Source organism: Frankliniella occidentalis, unplaced genomic scaffold (assembly GCF_000697945.3).
Source record: "Frankliniella occidentalis isolate FOCC.00 unplaced genomic scaffold, Focc_3.1 Scaffold14, whole genome shotgun sequence".
NCBI lineage: Eukaryota > Metazoa > Arthropoda > Insecta > Thysanoptera > Thripidae > Frankliniella > Frankliniella occidentalis.
In genome coordinates, this window is record NW_026267144.1 from 1,310,257 (window position 1) to 1,325,858 (window position 15,602).

At 46.3% G+C, this 15,602-nt stretch overlaps 6 protein-coding genes across 8 annotated transcripts in view; 5 read left to right on the forward strand and 1 right to left on the reverse strand.

Moving 5' to 3' along the window:
* Positions 1-2,957, forward strand: part of LOC113203489 (uncharacterized) — a 10,409-nt gene extending 7,452 nt beyond the window's left edge. The window contains exons 2-4 of the mRNA XM_026418206.2: positions 111-251; positions 1,537-1,686; positions 1,821-2,957. Of these exons, the coding sequence (XP_026273991.1) occupies positions 111-251; positions 1,537-1,686; positions 1,821-1,843 (314 nt within the window). The 3' untranslated portion in view covers positions 1,844-2,957. The remainder of the gene's footprint in view (positions 1-110; positions 252-1,536; positions 1,687-1,820) is intronic.
* Positions 2,956-4,503, reverse strand: LOC113203488 (uncharacterized). 2 transcript variants are annotated; one of them, XM_026418205.2, is made up of 5 exons: positions 3,940-4,453; positions 3,665-3,812; positions 3,467-3,583; positions 3,232-3,379; positions 2,956-3,155 (listed from the first exon to the last, which is right to left on the reverse strand). In XM_026418205.2, the coding sequence occupies exons 1-5, from the start codon at positions 4,273-4,275 to the stop codon at positions 3,068-3,070; spliced, it is 837 nt and encodes a 278-aa protein (XP_026273990.2). In that variant the 5' UTR covers positions 4,276-4,453; the 3' UTR covers positions 2,956-3,067. The 2 variants fall into 2 exon arrangements, with proteins under 2 accessions (XP_026273990.2, XP_052119741.1); XM_052263781.1 differs by lacking the exon at positions 3,467-3,583 and having other exon boundaries at positions 3,940-4,503.
* Positions 4,504-4,663: 160 nt separating this feature from the next.
* Positions 4,664-5,722, forward strand: LOC113203459 (uncharacterized). 2 transcript variants are annotated; one of them, XM_026418169.2, is made up of 3 exons: positions 4,664-4,824; positions 5,230-5,445; positions 5,538-5,722. In XM_026418169.2, the coding sequence occupies exons 2-3, from the start codon at positions 5,253-5,255 to the stop codon at positions 5,720-5,722; spliced, it is 378 nt and encodes a 125-aa protein (XP_026273954.1). In that variant the 5' UTR covers positions 4,664-4,824; positions 5,230-5,252. The 2 variants fall into 2 exon arrangements, with proteins under 2 accessions (XP_026273954.1, XP_052119742.1); XM_052263782.1 differs by having other exon boundaries at positions 4,709-4,731.
* A 59-nt stretch (positions 5,723-5,781) lies between these two features.
* LOC113203460 (uncharacterized) lies at positions 5,782-7,679 on the forward strand. The gene has a single exon (XM_052263783.1). The coding sequence runs from the start codon at positions 5,782-5,784 to the stop codon at positions 5,953-5,955; it is 174 nt and encodes a 57-aa protein (XP_052119743.1). The 3' UTR covers positions 5,956-7,679.
* A 2,542-nt stretch (positions 7,680-10,221) lies between these two features.
* On the forward strand, positions 10,222-11,462 carry LOC113203585 (uncharacterized). The gene is made up of 3 exons (XM_026418359.2): positions 10,222-10,733; positions 10,807-11,032; positions 11,102-11,462. The coding sequence occupies exons 1-3, from the start codon at positions 10,291-10,293 to the stop codon at positions 11,390-11,392; spliced, it is 960 nt and encodes a 319-aa protein (XP_026274144.2). The 5' UTR covers positions 10,222-10,290; the 3' UTR covers positions 11,393-11,462.
* A 303-nt stretch (positions 11,463-11,765) lies between these two features.
* Positions 11,766-15,367, forward strand: LOC113203474 (adiponectin receptor protein). Its single transcript, XM_026418188.2, has 10 exons — positions 11,766-11,899; positions 12,483-12,548; positions 12,665-12,934; positions 13,023-13,127; positions 13,218-13,485; positions 13,580-13,760; positions 13,883-14,070; positions 14,156-14,349; positions 14,435-14,598; positions 14,685-15,367. The coding sequence occupies exons 3-9, from the start codon at positions 12,665-12,667 to the stop codon at positions 14,567-14,569; spliced, it is 1,341 nt and encodes a 446-aa protein (XP_026273973.1). The 5' UTR covers positions 11,766-11,899; positions 12,483-12,548; the 3' UTR covers positions 14,570-14,598; positions 14,685-15,367.
* Positions 15,368-15,602: the final 235 nt, after the last annotated feature.

Genomic DNA, 15,602 nt, shown 5'->3' on the forward strand with positions numbered 1-15,602 from the left:
CCTCCCTCAACTAACTGCGGTTGTTTTCACATCCGCTGCTTCACCAAACGGCGTGCAAGCGTTACCGCATACCTTTGCTGACGTGTGTTGTTTTTTCTGTCTCTCCACAGATGACCCCTGCCGCTACGCCAAGGGCGCGTGGTCCGAGTGCGACACCAAGACCAACACCCGCACCAGGACGCTGACGCTCAAGAAGGGAGACGCCGCCACCTGCGAGCAGACCAAGACCATCCAGAAGAAGTGCAAGAAAGGTGTGTATGCGGGCGGGGTCCCCACCCCCCACCCGCGAGATGAGTCCCTGTCACCCCCAGGGGAGGGGGTCGCTCGGTGAAACGTTGTGTCGCTGCATGCGTTGCAGAGCGCGCAGAGCGGGGCAGCTGACGTGCATGTCTGCGCGCGAGTGTGCGAGTGTGTGCATCTGCATCCCCCCTGTGCTGAGTGCCATACCGCGCCTGCGACCCTCCCTCCCTCTCTCCTCCCCTTTCTCTTGCAGCCAGCTGACACCCTGATTCTCAAGTGAGGAGGGCGGATGAGACGGCCAACCCCCTCCTCTCCCGGGCCCGGGCTCCATACTCCGCACTCGGCCCCGGGGTAATCATGTCAAGCCCTTTAAATCGATTGGGTCGGTACCCCGGGCCGGCTCGGTATGCCGATGGGGCCAATCGCGTGGACGTGCGCATAGTGCACGGCCCTGGTCTTGAAAAGGGGCGCGAAACGTTTGGGACGTGTTTAGAAGGCCAGCGTCATCCGAAGGACGCGGCATACATAGTTAAGGCGTCGCCCCGAGGAGGCTGGGGATACGGCCAAGGCCGTCTCGTCCGCCCAGGGCCTTCTCGTCCCGTCACAGACACTCAACACTTGGCGTGCCAACCGGCCCCGCGGCCGTCGGGGGCGTGACGGGGGCGTGACGGGGGCGAAGGGAGAGCAGGCGCCGAGCGGGCGGGGGCAGAGACGAGGACGGGGTGGGCCCGCCCGGGCGGAATGGAATGGAAACAGTCGCCGTCACCGTCACGTCGTGACGGCGCGCAGCGAGGACTCATTTGTGTCCCGGGACTTGACAGGGTGCCGTCCCGTCGCGCCGTGACGAGCGATGGGACATTCTTATTCCTGGGCACCCCGCTCCAGCTGCCCGGGTGCCCGTGTCCTTGGCTGCTTTGGCCCCGTCGCGTCAAGTCGGCGCGCTCCACGACTCGGCCGACTTGTCCGATCGCGGCCCCTGCCCTCTGCCCTGGAGTGACGCGGCCCCTGCAGAGAGCGGCGAGCGGCCGCGAGGAGCACGGTGGTGTTCAATGGGAAAATGGGCCGCTTCCCTATTAGGGCGCCAAGAAGACAAGACGGCGGCGAAGGGCGGCCGCGGCCCGCGCCTGTCGGGTCAGTCAGCCGCGGAAGATTCGTGTGGAAATCTCCCAGAGCCGCGCACCGCGCCGCCGGAGTCGTGGAGGCTGGAGGCTGTCCCCTCTCGTCCTGGTCCTTCCCTTGCTTCCACTTCTCTCGACTGCAATGTCCTGTTGACCCGCATGCGTGTGCATGTTGCAGCGTGCCGCTACGACAAGGGCGCATGGGCTGACTGCGCAAACGGCCGCATGACCCGCACGGACGCCCTGCGGCCCAACTCGGACCCCTCCTGCGAGCAGGCCCGCCAGATCACCAAGAAGTGCAAACCCAAGGGCCAGAAGAAGACCAAAGGTAGGCGAGGCCTGACCTGACCTGACTTGACAGGCAGCCTCACAGTGCACTAGCATTTTCCATCTTTCCGAAACACACCAAATCAGAGTTTTCTGCCTTTTCTAAGGTTGTTTTTTTTCTCAATTGTGTTCCAGGCACTCGCCGCAACAAGCAGTAAGTGAGGGGCGTATGCGACGGCAGACTCCAGTGACAGCAAGATCGTCAAGCTGCTGGATACTTTCATCATGTTGTTACTTCATATTTATTTTTATTTATCAATTGTAAATGCTAATGCAATCAGCGTTCTAGCTCTTGATCGTACTTCTCTTTCTTCGTGTCTCCAGTCATTACCTAGTGTTTCACCAGTACACGTTTGAAATTAAGAATTCTAGACTCCATATAGCTTTAAGATGCATGTATTCCTCAATTATGTCTTCAAAATTGCACAATACTCGAGATTTGTAGCATGTGCTATGAAATATTTCATGCAAAACCATTGTGTCAAATAGATATTAGAATTTGTCATTACTTTGCTCTCTCCCTGATTAATTTTGTTACTTACATAAAAGTGTTCATTTAATTTAAAAAGAAATATTTAGACGTTTGCCTTTTTTACTTAATAAGACTGCAAACGTATTGCATAATTGTCAACCTTCATAGTAATCAGCAGAATCATCATTAGAATTGATGCATTAACATAATCACTGTAGGAGTAATGAAAACAATTTGAAATTCTGCGTGAAGTTCCAAACAATCCTCTGTCATCATCCTTAAAAATTGTCAAAAAATTTGTGTGCTAGTTTTGTCAGTGTACAAAGTACATGTGTATTCATAGCGTATGTTCAAGAAGTTTCATTGAAATTGATTTTTATCAAATAGACAGTAAAAAGCCACTATTTGCTATTCCACAAAATGATAGCCGCTCTTATTGGTTACCGTAGGTGTGCAACGATGCAACTTAGTTTAATATGGAATAATCTGAATCTGTGTTAAAAAATTGGAACCTGTCCGCCTCAATTCATGAAATTTGAAATACTTCAAGCATTGCATTTTCACTCTCAATACATTAATGTATCGAATATATTGTCCAACACTGTCTTTGCTAAAATCATTTTAACAAGATAGCTATTGCTGTTCATCATGTTGCATTTTCATCACATAAAATCATTCTGTTACAGATTTATGATAAATTTAGCTAGAATGTCATTCCATTTTGTAGAATTTATAACAGTATAACATTAACTGACTGATTTAAGTTCAATACATTGTATAAAAAGATAATTGAGTATATACATTGCCATATTATTTATTAACATTATCACATAATATCACATCATTTTCGCATAAGCAATTCATAACCAACCAACAAATTCTATTACAAAAATTATACCAAAAATATATTTTACATGGTGATTGTTACACTGGAGAAATCACAGGGTACTTCCTGCTGAACAACAGTGCTATATACTTCATTTTGGAGCTTCAGCACACTGGAAAGAAGCAAAAACAACATCACAAATTTTAGAAAGGAAATGGTTTAATGCATTAAGAGGATAATGCAGTTACCTTTCTTGTTCGATTGATAAAATTGAACTAGTTGCTGAAGCAATCTGCAGTTCCGCCAGAGTCGCTGTCAAATCCTTTGGATCTTTCAGCACTGAACTGTGCTGAGATAAGGCTCCTATAAACTCTTCTGAACTTGATGCAATTGCATCTGGAAACCATAAAAATAAACACAAGAATGATGTACACAGTGAATGAATTTGTAAATAAATTTTTAAAATACTCCCAGTGCACTGACCCAATTTTTCTCCCATAATGAAAATAGGTTGAAGACATTTTGTTGGTAATTTATCCAGGTTGTTGATCAAGTTTGTATGAAGGCTTTGCAACTGACCTTGCATAGAAGCAATTTGATCTAAGACAAAAAATTATTTTTTAAAAAATGCATGAGGACACTGCATTGGGATTGCACAGGTTTATCAGATATTTTGCTTACCTTGCAAAGGAGGGAAAATATCTTCATTTAACAAATTGAGGTGTTCAGACACACCGTCACAACACTGAGAAATTGATAATTTATTAAGCAAAAGACTGGCCTCTTCAATGATTGCATTTTGCACTCGTTGCAATCTCGACAACTGTTCCTGCAGAAACAATACCAAAAGATGTAAGATGCTTCCATAGGAAGGTTGCAACAAACCAACCAGTCAAATAACTCAAAGTGACTGTTTTGTGTTATTGGGTAGTCCATGGTGCAGCATTTTTACTCACGTCCACTTCTTTCTCAATTCGCGCCCTCGCCTTCTGCGCTACCAATTTCCTAGCTACCGCTCCGATGTAGTTTTGGTAGAGATGGTCCGCACGGTCTAGCAGCTCCTCGTCGTGACGGTCTTGACGGGCAGCAGGGGGAGCGGCGCAGGCGGGGACGGTGGAGGGGTGCGCGCGCAGGGCGGCCGGCGTGGCGAGGGGGGCGAGGGGGCCCAACGACCCGGGGGCGATGGTGAAGCGCCGGCGTAGCGCCGGGGCCGGGGTCCGCAGGTCGCGGAAGGGGTCCGCGCTCTCCGGCACCTTCCTCTTGCCCTGGTTGTTGTTGGGGTCGCGGCTCATGGTGGACGCAAGAACAATGTGGCTGGCCGGGAGGAGGCAGGAGGGCGAGTCAGCTGTGTTTACAACGGCCGACCCAGACGAAAGCAGAAAGGAACGAAAGGGGGAAGAAGAAAGTAAAAACACCTTTCGTCGACTAAGGGGCGGATCAAGGCGCGCTTTTAGCTGCAAGTTCGCCTTAAAGTGTACACGTGGGAGTACGGGGAGAATACCGTGGCGCGCAGGCGTCAAAGGCGCTCGTGGGCAGAAAGTTCTAAACACATAATACTGCAGTCTACAAAAGAGAATGCGCGACCATTCTTCTTCAAACTTTCGCGCAGACTCCGGATACAGCCGGAAGAGGGCAGTGGCTGGGCGGGATCACGTGACGAGCACCGGGCGCGGGCGGCAGTCGCTTGTCTTCCCCCACCACCCCGGCCAGGCTCTTGTTGTTGTTGAATTCTTGTTTATTTTCATTAGGTATGTGTTGTGTATGTGGCTTGGGCTTGGCTGGGCGGCTTGGTTAGAGACGGGTACCTGGCGGTTATTTTGGCGTCGTTCGAAAGAATTGAGGTGAATAGTTCGTAAATTCTTGGACTATGTATGAAACCCTTCTCCGTTAGTCATGTGCTGGTGTATCGTGCGACATATTTTCGGCGTGTGCACAGGGAAAACACCTGTTTCTTCGTTCGTATTTCGGTTTCACACGCCCAGTGCCACACCCTTGTTAGGGCCTAGACTCTCTTTTCCTAACGTATTTCTTTTCACACGTTCTGGAATCTAGGTTTTTCTTTGGATTACGTTTTGTTTCTCATTGTACCATTAAATTCTCATCTAACAATTTAAACTTAAATGTATAATTTTAAACGGTGCATCAGGAACTTTGCTGAAACCAAGCCATTAAAAACATTTTTCTAATTTAGTACTCTTAGGGCTTAGCTTTCCTTAATTAATGTGTTCTTTCTAATTTATTTTCAGGGTATGCTGAATTCTGACGGACCATGTCTGTGGTGAATGATGAACGTGATTTGTATCTGAGAAATCCATTCTTCACAAAGCACGAGCCTGGTGATTTCACTCCATTTTACACTGCTATTGGCATCTGCACTGTCATTGGTGCTGCTCTGATTCTGCTGAACGTTTTCTTCTGCTGCTGCTCCAGGCACAGAGATTATTGGACTGACTCTAATACAGGTAATGGAAACTCTGTCAAGATTAATTCTATTTGCTCAGCAATTGTATGATGTTCCTTTTTACCACTACTAACTTTCTTACTTTTTTGACAGGAAATCGGTGGGTGTTACCCATTTGGTCAAAAACACCTCATCTGCAGCCACCTTTGGATTACACTGAATTAGACAAGAGTTGGCTCCCGACTGTCGAGTACGTTGAAGAGCCTGTTTTATACGAAGCCCACGAGCGCCTACCCACTGTATATTTGGAGCTTCAGAAAAGGGAGAGTGACATTTGAAATCATTTGTATTTCTTTCTTACAATCTCTGTGCACTTTCTAAAGTTCGAACAGACAAAATGGTTTTCCACATATTTTATCCTGCATTGGCTGTCTTGGCGCTCTGCATGGCAGTGTTGATCATGGTAATGTTGCGTTACGGACCTAAGCTCTGTAAACTTCGTCACACTGCTAAACCTCCAGAGTATGATTGGGAGGACAAAACATATGAACAAAAAGTTTCTTATGCCTGACGGTTAGAACAGTCTGCTGGAGAAAGTTCCAGCAGGCTGTCGGACATAGAGATAGCATGATCTCCTAATCATGTAAGTTTTAGGCAGTTGGCTTTTAAGACTTCTGCCTTATCTGATACTTAAAATGAGACCATCATCTGTAGCATTCATTATTAGCCATATTTACAATGTCACAACATAAGTAGAATTGAACTAATTCAAGCTTGTATATTTTGAGAAGAATGTGCCTTCTATCTGCTGTCATGTTTTTATCCATCCTTAAGATAATTAGCAATTCACTGATATATAAAGTGTGCAACTGACACACACTTTAAGGTGTTTAACACCGTGTAGCACACTTCTATGTGTGCAACACGAGTTTGAATAATTGGAAGTGTTCAACAGGTGTGTTGCACACTTTTAAATGTTCAACCTGACCGACGAGCACTATAGCTCAACGCTCAAGTTAAACACTAAAAAGTGTGCAACACACCTGTTGAACACTTCCAACTATTCAAAACTCATGTTGCACACATAGAAGTGTGCCACACGGTGTTAAACACCTTAAAGTGTGTGTCAGTTGCACACTTTATATATCAGTGAAGACACCAGTGGAATGTTAGTGATTTTTAACATTCCTGTCTTAAATGTCACAGACCAGATTATTGATTGGAAAAATTAATGAATTGTTCTGTTTTCAATACGGCGAAGTCCAGTTACTTTTGGGAATTTGGAAAAAAAATGAATTCTTGTTTCTTGTTGATTTAGCTTGATTGTATATCTTTTATTCATTGGTAGACTTTATGTGTATTTTTGTGTTCATGCTTGAAAATCTATAACCTAATGGATTTATCTATCCATAAATTTACTCATGCTTGTTTGTAAAGAGTTTGAATGTATTCAACCAATTTTATATACCTAATTGAAATATTGTGCTTTTGCACTATTTTTTGTATTCCTCTTGTTACCAACCTTCCGTCCACTGTTGTAATGGAGTTGACTGTATTATGTGCACAATTTTACTTGTTAAACATTGTTTTTCATCTATTGTATGTTACATTTATATTAACTGTGGGTCCCTTGTACTGTTTTTTTTTTTTTTTTAATTATAATGTAAAAAATATTTTAGCCCTATAATTATGCATAACTTGAATCTCATTTGACTTGCGCAGGCTTCCAATGGGCGAGTAATCTGATTATTGCCTAAGGTCCAGTGGGTATAACCATCTTCTTGAATGTACTTGTGTCATACTTACCCAACAGCTAGTATTATTGCCAACGCACACCAGACGTAATGTATTTCTATTTAAGATATTGCACATGTTAGAAAACCTCTGCCGATCAAATCAACTGTAACTTCATCAGTCGAAGCAATGACAGTACTTAGACTATGACAATTTTTGTATTAGAACTAAGTCATGACATTAGCTCAGCAAATGGAAACAGTCAAGTTGTATTTTGCTCTATTAGCATATCTAGTTGTTTTGATAATCTCCATCTCTTTCCGTCCCTTTTATATCAATTTAGTATTCATGAGAGATGTTTTAATTTTGTGTGAGTTTCTGACTGCTTTCTGAACCAGACTTTGATGTGACTCCTCATAGACTGATCAATAGAGTGCCTTTGTATTGCATCAAGTTTTTATACCAGTACTATTATGTATTTTTGTAAAATTTCACTGCACATGTGTATAATGAAATAGACATGGCATTTAAATAAAAGTGACATCCTAGAACAGATCAAAACTGTTTTTCAGTTATTTCCCGTATTGTTTTCTTTCTACACTGAGATTTAAAAATATGAAATTGAAAAAAAATAAAAAAATAACATGTTGACTATTCACAGAAAGCTGTGACAATCTGCCTTCTGACGATTTAGTCTTTTGCCATTTCACAATTTCTTTTCACATAAATTACAACTCTGTCGTCGTTTTAAGAATAGGCTCGAGGGAAACGAGCCGTGAAACCTTCCGTTTCATCTGGTCCAGATTGTCCACCCCATTCCTTTCCCTCGCTCCACGGCGCGGCGCTTTTCGCGACATGCACGCGTCTTCAGATCACTGCGGGGGCAGCAGACAGGCCACTTTCTGGTTTCACTTCAAAATGGCTCCGACAGCACACGCCACGAAGTCAAATTGAAATATTCGACGTAAGAACGGCTCGTCTAAGGGCTTCCATTTTTTTTTATTTTTTTTTTTTGTGGAGGGGCGGGGTTGAATTTGAAAATCCATGATTTAGAAGTACCAGGAGTACAAGGGCAACTCCGAAAACGAAGGATGTTTCTCGATGATCAACGTCAAAATTTAAAGATATTAGATCGCAAAAAATGCAGCAGTCTCTCCGCATAGAGCCTCTCTCTACGGTGGCCCATACAGACCCCAGAATATTTGGTAGTTGTACAGTACCTCGGACTGCCGGCTGGCGAGCTTGCCTACCGTCTCTCTCTCAGGCGCCTCATAGCCCCTAGTGAGCAGGCAATTCGTCCACGCGGGGTACAGTACATGCGGTACAGTATCACTACATTGTACTCCGGGGCCAGTGGACCATCCTGCATAAACACAGCGCTGCCTCCCCCCGATCTGCTCCCCGCACATCGCCTATCCCAAATAATTTCCCACTCCAAATCTACACCACGAGTGGCATCGCCCCTCCCCTCCTCTCCCCCCAAAACCCGATATTTCTCGTGCAAGCGAAGGATGAGGGGGCAGAGGAGGTGGAGGGGGGGAGGTCCACCGCGCGGCGGCTGCGGCGGCAGTTGGGCCCGCTGGACCCGGGAAGACCAGGGCGACTGCTCGGACATGGTCCATGCCCGCGAATAACAGAAATGCGGCCAGCAGAGCCTGACCGCCCGGCCCGACCACCGCTCGTATGCATGTGCGTATGTGCTCGAGCCGCACACAAGTGGGGCGGCTCTTCCCCTCCAGGATGGCGCTCCCCACCCCCGCCCCACCCCCGCCCTCCCTCCTCCCGACTCGCACATTGTATAGTATATAGTGCGGCTCTGGCGCCAGCCTTTGTTGGCGTCTCGTTGACATCTCAGTGACTCACTTGAGGTCCGCCCGCGGCTCCTGCCCGTCGACGCCCTGCCTCCGCTCCGAGCCGCTCCGCCAGGGTCGACGTGGTGCCATGTGAGGACCAGCCCGTCGAGCCCCGCACCATGAGTCCGAGGCGGTCGGCATGGCCTCGCAGCGGGCGCCCGCCGAGTCAAGGCAAGTGCAAGCCCCAGGACCAACCAGGAAGACGTCAAGAAACCCGAAGATCCGTCTGGTATCCGCGGTGAAGTGCGGAAGTGTGTGGGCGTGACGGACTGCGATATTGTAGTGGTGTGTGATGTACAGTGTCGTGATACTCGTGGTGCACAAAACTGTTTTAAATTGACAGCAGACTGATTCCTCAGGAAGCTCAAGGGCAGGTAGGAGGGTATGCGAGGCCTCGTCCTCACGAGGGCTAAAGAGACGGAAGCAGTCACTGTCTCTGTCTTACTCGTGGTAAAGTGACCTGAGGACCCCCTTAGACGCTCTTTTCGGAATCAGTCTGCAGAGGACTGTATCGCGTTTGCTGTGATACTTTGTGAAAGATATAGAAAAGATGGAAAGAAGGGATAGTCAGGATTCCCCGAGAAGATTATTGAGGTAGGAAAGAGGAACGGTTCCCTGTACTTTCGTACTTTCGAATTCATCCGATAAACATTCAACTCTCAAGTCATAAATTCAATACTCGGCCGAAATCTATTCCTGGAAAGTTAGCCTATCCCCGAAGTAGGCCTGGGGCGGGCGCCCTCCTCAAACCCTCCCCCCCCCCCCCTCCCCTGCGTCGCCACGCTTCAGTTCGCGGCGCCAAGATCCCCCGTGCCCTACTAGGTCACCTACTTTCCCACCAAAGTTTTGCCGAATCTGAAAACTCTCAAAATTGCTTCGCGACGTCGTCGTATGGGAAAATATGTTAAATGTAATATTTCGTTAGAAATATCCGCACGGTACGTGCTCTCGCATTTCCATTACATGTATCCACCCGAAACGCTTCAAATCTCAAGCTGTCAACAAAGCACCTAAAATCACCGGATTTTTCTGCCTTTTCCCGGGATCTGGTGCTTTGGGCCATTGGGACGGGGGGAGGAGCTACCGTGGGTGCTTGAGCGCCTGTGGGTAGGCCACCGGCGGACCCGACACGCTTGGCTGCGCGGCGGGCGGCCCACCCTCCGGTCCGCAGGCTGAGGCCAGCCGTCGCGCCGCCGGGCCCCGCCGCCTCGCTTCGCCCTCCCCAGCCCCTCCAGCCCCATGACCTCCATGACCCCTCACGGTTCACAGGGTGCTGCTGTCTGCTGCGCGCCCTGCCCCCGTCGCTGCCGCCGCTCGTGATGGTGCTCCTCGCGCTGCTCCTCGCCGCCCCGGGCGTGCCCGCCCAGCAGCAGCAACAGCAGCAACGCCAGGTCCTGGCTGACCCTACGTCCTTGACCAGCCTGCACCCGACGGCGAGCTCAGGGTACCCCGGCGCACCTCTGTACACCGCCCCGTACCTGGGCTCTCTCCCCAGCGCGGACGGCTCCAGGTGGTCGGGCCTGGAGGATCCGCCGTGCTCCGAGGGGCCGCCGCGCGCTGGCCGCGCCCGCCTCCAACCGTACCCGCGGCCGCATGGGCTGCCCCTGGCCCCGGTGCTGCCGCCGCCGCGTACGGCCCTGGCCGTCGCGCCCTACCCCTACGCCTCCCCGCGCTCCGACGACCTCCTCGAGACCGACATCTCGGAGGCGGCAGGCAATCGCAGAGGCTACTACGGCCACGAAGTGGGCTACGGGTCGTACTTGTAAGTAGTGGGCGTGACGGGCCTGGGCTGGCGTGGGCGGCGATGACATGACATCGCGACATCTGTGTTTCAGCCCCATCGGCCTGGACCCGCTCACCATCCTGGCGGGGCTGGCGTTCCTAGCCTTCATCATCCAGACACTGTACCTGCTCCTGTACAAGCACTACGGCGTGGGACTCGGCGGCCTGGGCGCCGGCCCTGCCATCGGGCCGCTGTCCGCCGACCGGCACCAGCGCGACGAGCAGCAGGCCTGGGCCAACACCATCGCCAGCCGCATCGACTCGACGGCCAGCGTCTATGTGCGTGTGCGTGCGGCCCGAGGCCCGTGGGGTGGTCGTGCAGATCGATACAATGTTTACTGTCCGCAGGAGGGGCACAGCAACGCGACCGCTGACTCCCGGCCTGGCGCGGGCGTGACGGTGCAGGACGGCGAACAACAGACCGACGACGAGGTCGACGCCGACGCCGCGAGACAGCGTCGGCAGATGGGGCTCTCTCCACTCGACGCCCTCCTCGGCCTGCTGCGCCGCTCCTGGAGCGCCCCCGCACACAGCTGCGGGCCCAGCTGGCTGTGCAAGCTGGTATACTTCGCGCGCATGCTGACGGAGCACTTGCGGAGCCCGGGACGCAACCCGGGAAGGGCGACAACGCTGAAGTAGCGAGCTTCCACCGCGACAGCAATAACGAACTATGTAAAAACTGTACAATAAATTTAAATTATGTTGACAACATTTGGTTCAACGTTCTTTTTTGCACGAACCTCTTAGAAGATATAGTGCCAAGCCGTTGAAGTCAGCCCCTCCTGATACTTTTAAAAATATGGCGGTAAATTGGTGTGAGAAAAGACACAGTTTTACCAACACGTACAGTGCCTTGTGGATTTCATGGCACCACCACAGAGAACCATCGTGCTAAATCATTTGAAAGACCAGCTTTAAAATAAAGAATTCACGAAATTTTGAAGGTAAATTAATAGCAGTGGATGGGAAACTATACACATACCGTGTGAACCTCTGCCTTCTGGATAAGTCTTTTCCCACCCCCTCCTAGTCCTCGTGTCGTCTGTTCTCCTGTCCCCCCCACCACGAAGTAAAACAATCAGATGGCTGCTCTCAGCACCTGTTTTCAGGCTTTTTGTAACGCGTAAATCTCTTGTTAAAGACCTGGTAAGTGTTGATGTGTGTTCGCCCTAGTTTTTCTAAGGAGGACATTTCTTTGCTTTCTAGATAGTAAAAGTCCCCTTTCGTTTCCTCCAGTCGTCAGTTGTTGTTATCGAACACTTTCATTTTTGTGTCCCCTACGGTCTCCTAGCCAAGGGCGTAGTTTTATGTTTGACAGAAAATTGTGCTCTTGTATCGGTAACATTTGCATTTTGAGGTAATTCAAACATTCTTTCTTGGTGTCTTTCTCCGAGAGTAGATTAACCTCTCATTGCTGAAGTCTCATCCGTGAACTTTGACTAGGCTCGCGTACAAAGGTTACGTCGATCACGATTGCATTACGTGGGTCCTACTTATGTTTATGATTTGTTTTCGATATGATCTTTGTACTTGTAGGCTTAACAGTGGGAAGCTGATAAAAAATGACGTATTTCCTGCCTCCCCATCATGTTGGATGGATCAGCAGTACCTTTCTTATCATTAGAAACTTTGACTTTACTGAAAGAAAGTTCAAACACTTGACAGCTTTTGATAGGCATTTACTTGAAATTTATCTCACTAATGTAAATATTTCTTTTATTTATTGCAGACAATTTTTTAACTCCTGCATGTAAGGAATATAATTTCTGATCCTGGTAGTTAACTGCTCACTAAAGTAAGTTTACATGTCCTTTGAATCGAAAGAATGATTCTTCTGATTCTTGCATTACTTCTGATCTCAAACTCATCCTAATTTCATGTGGTCATTTTTAAAAATTTATTTTTCCATAGATGGCTGAGTGCTTACCATCAACGTCCAAAATATTTGGTGAACCTGGTACATCCAGTCAACAACCTAATGCCAGTAGTACCTTAGGAATGGATATTTCTGCTTTAACTGACAAAGCGACCAAATCTGCTCAGCGCCGCCCGGCTATGACAGACTACGCTGATGCCATTGGGTCTTTAGAAGAGGAATTGGCTTCAGAGGGCTTAAGACGACGTGTTCCCTGGGATTCTTTGTCTATTGGTTCTGATGTACCTGGTTTGCATGATGTAAAGGTAATAAATTTAAAAATATGTTTAAGCTTTTATTTTTGACAATTTTTGGTAATTGTATTTCACCATCATAAATCTCAAAATGTTATAGGACCTCCTTGAAGGTGATGATGCATCTGACTTAGTATCTGAAGATGATGGTGTTGGATGCCCACTACCAAGTACACCTGTTGAACAGGGATTGCTTGAATGTGAGGTAAGGTTCAAAGCACATTTGTTGTAGCCAATCTTTTGGATGAGGGTACTATTATCGTTGTTTTAACATCATGCTCCACATGTTTTTCAGATAGCAGAGGTTCTAAAAGCTGGAGTACTTATGGATGAAATTGATCTTGGTGCATTGGCACATAATGCTGTTGGCCAGGCAGAAGAATTTGTGCGCAAGGTTATGGCATCATGGAAAGTTTGCCATTTCCATCATTTACCAAAGTGGCTTCAAGATAATGACTTTTTAAAAACTGGCCATCGCCCTCCACTGAATTCTTTCAAAGCGTGCTTTTCATCTATTTTCCGAGTGCACACTGAGACTGGAAACATTTGGACCCATCTGCTAGGTACACATGAATTTTTTTATGAAATTTCTCTCATTGTTCACAATTTGTTACATATTGCCCAGCTTTGTTTTACTGATTTTTCCTTTTTTTTCAGGATGTGTCATGTTTATCGGAATTGCTGCATATTTTCTATCAACACCTGCAATGGAACTGCCACCATGGGATAAAGCAGTATTTGGAGTATTTTTTGCTGGAGCTATTACTTGTTTGGGACTTTCTTTCGCATACCACACTGTGCATTGCCATTCAGAGCTTGTTGGAAAACTTTTTAGCAAGTAAGTTCTTCTTGAGCTACTATGACAAATTCAAAAAAACAAAAAAATAATCCTTATTGTTGGCACTTTTTTTGTTTTATTTTGGTTTTACTAATTTGTTTGGTTTGACTGAATTGTTGCAGGCTTGACTACTGTGGAATTGCTATGCTAATCATAGGATCCTTTGTGCCTTGGCTTTACTACAGTTTTTACTGCCAGTTTAGTGCTAAACTCATTTATTTGAGTGTTGTCATTGTTCTTGGAATCTCATCTATTGTTGTTTCAATGTGGGATCGCTTTGGAGAACCCAAGTACCGACCAGTTCGAGCAGGTTTGTCTTTTAAAGTGCATAACTCTAACTGGAGATTATTGTCTTTATTTTTGTTATTGTTATGTCAAATTTTTGTCCAACCTAGGTGTTTTTATGGGATTTGGACTGAGTGGAGTTGTACCTGCATTCCATTATGCTATTTCTGAAGGTTGGTTCAAAGCCTTGTCACAGGCATCTCTAGGGTGGCTCATTCTCATGGGATGCTTATACATTCTTGGGGCTATGTTCTATGCTCTGAGAGTCCCAGAGAGGTTCTTCCCAGGAAAATGTGATATTTGGGTAAGTTGTAAAGATCTCATAAAATTTTAAAAACTGATGGAAACTGTAAAAATGTTAATCACTTGATTTAATTTTTATTCCCTAGTTCCAAAGCCATCAAATCTTCCACGTTTTAGTCATTGCCGCTGCATTTGTACACTACCATGGAATTTCTGAGATGGCCATGTATCGGATGACTATTGGAGAGTGTGCTGCACAGAATCCTGCCATGGCTTTCTGATGTTAGTAATGGCCACTAAACTAAGTGCTGTAAGTGTTAAAAAAAAATTGTACTTTATTGTTGTTTTTAGTGCGCATTGGTTATGTGAAATTCTGACATTACTCCTTTATTTTAGGGCCTTTTCAGAATTCATATCTCTTACCAAAGGTAATTTGCCTGATTATTAAACCTTCTCAATTACAAAATTGCAAGATAATTTACATCGAATTATGAAATTATATATTTATATTTTATAGAAAAAAGAAAGAAAAAGAAAATGAACTGATCAATTTGTTGATGTGGTGCTTTTATGTTAGGTAGTTAAAGAAGGTATCTATGAAGTAATCAGTCGAGCATTGGAGAAAGATGTAACTGAAAAGAAACAGCACTACAGCTTGGTTAAATTGTGATATTCAGTTTTATGACAATCTTCTTTTTAAATCTTATTTATTATTTCTTTACTTCAATTAAAATGTGATGTGGGTTTTCCTGTTAGCAATGGGGATGTAATTCAAAGCAATATTCTTCATACACGCCTTTCCGTTTACCCAGTTCCATGGGACCAGTACAAACAGCATAACAGGTTGAGTTTGTCCTTGATATTGTTAAGGATTATCTATTCATCTTTACTGGTACTTGTTCACTTTTCCAAATCGTCTATCCTCCAACATTTGATGGCTAGAGGTAAAGTTTCTGGTTGCATCTTGCTACAAACATCAGCCATTTTTTAGTGGTTTAATATTAGTTAAGAATGTAATCGAAATGCAGAACATCGATTTTATGTTTTGAATAAATATATCAATTACTTAGCGTTTTAAATTGTTGGGAAAACATTCATTATCTCTATATCACATGTTGGATTTTTGTGATCCTACTTCACTCAACTCTCACTTCTTATTAGTGGTGGGATCAGAATTCCCCTGTCATTAATTTGAGGACATGTGTCTTAGAACTGGTTGCATATGTATGCTGGTAGGAGTACACTTACTTGGATCCCTAAACCACCCGGTTACCCTTTATTAAGAATTTATAGCCTTCAAAATTAATGAGTTTT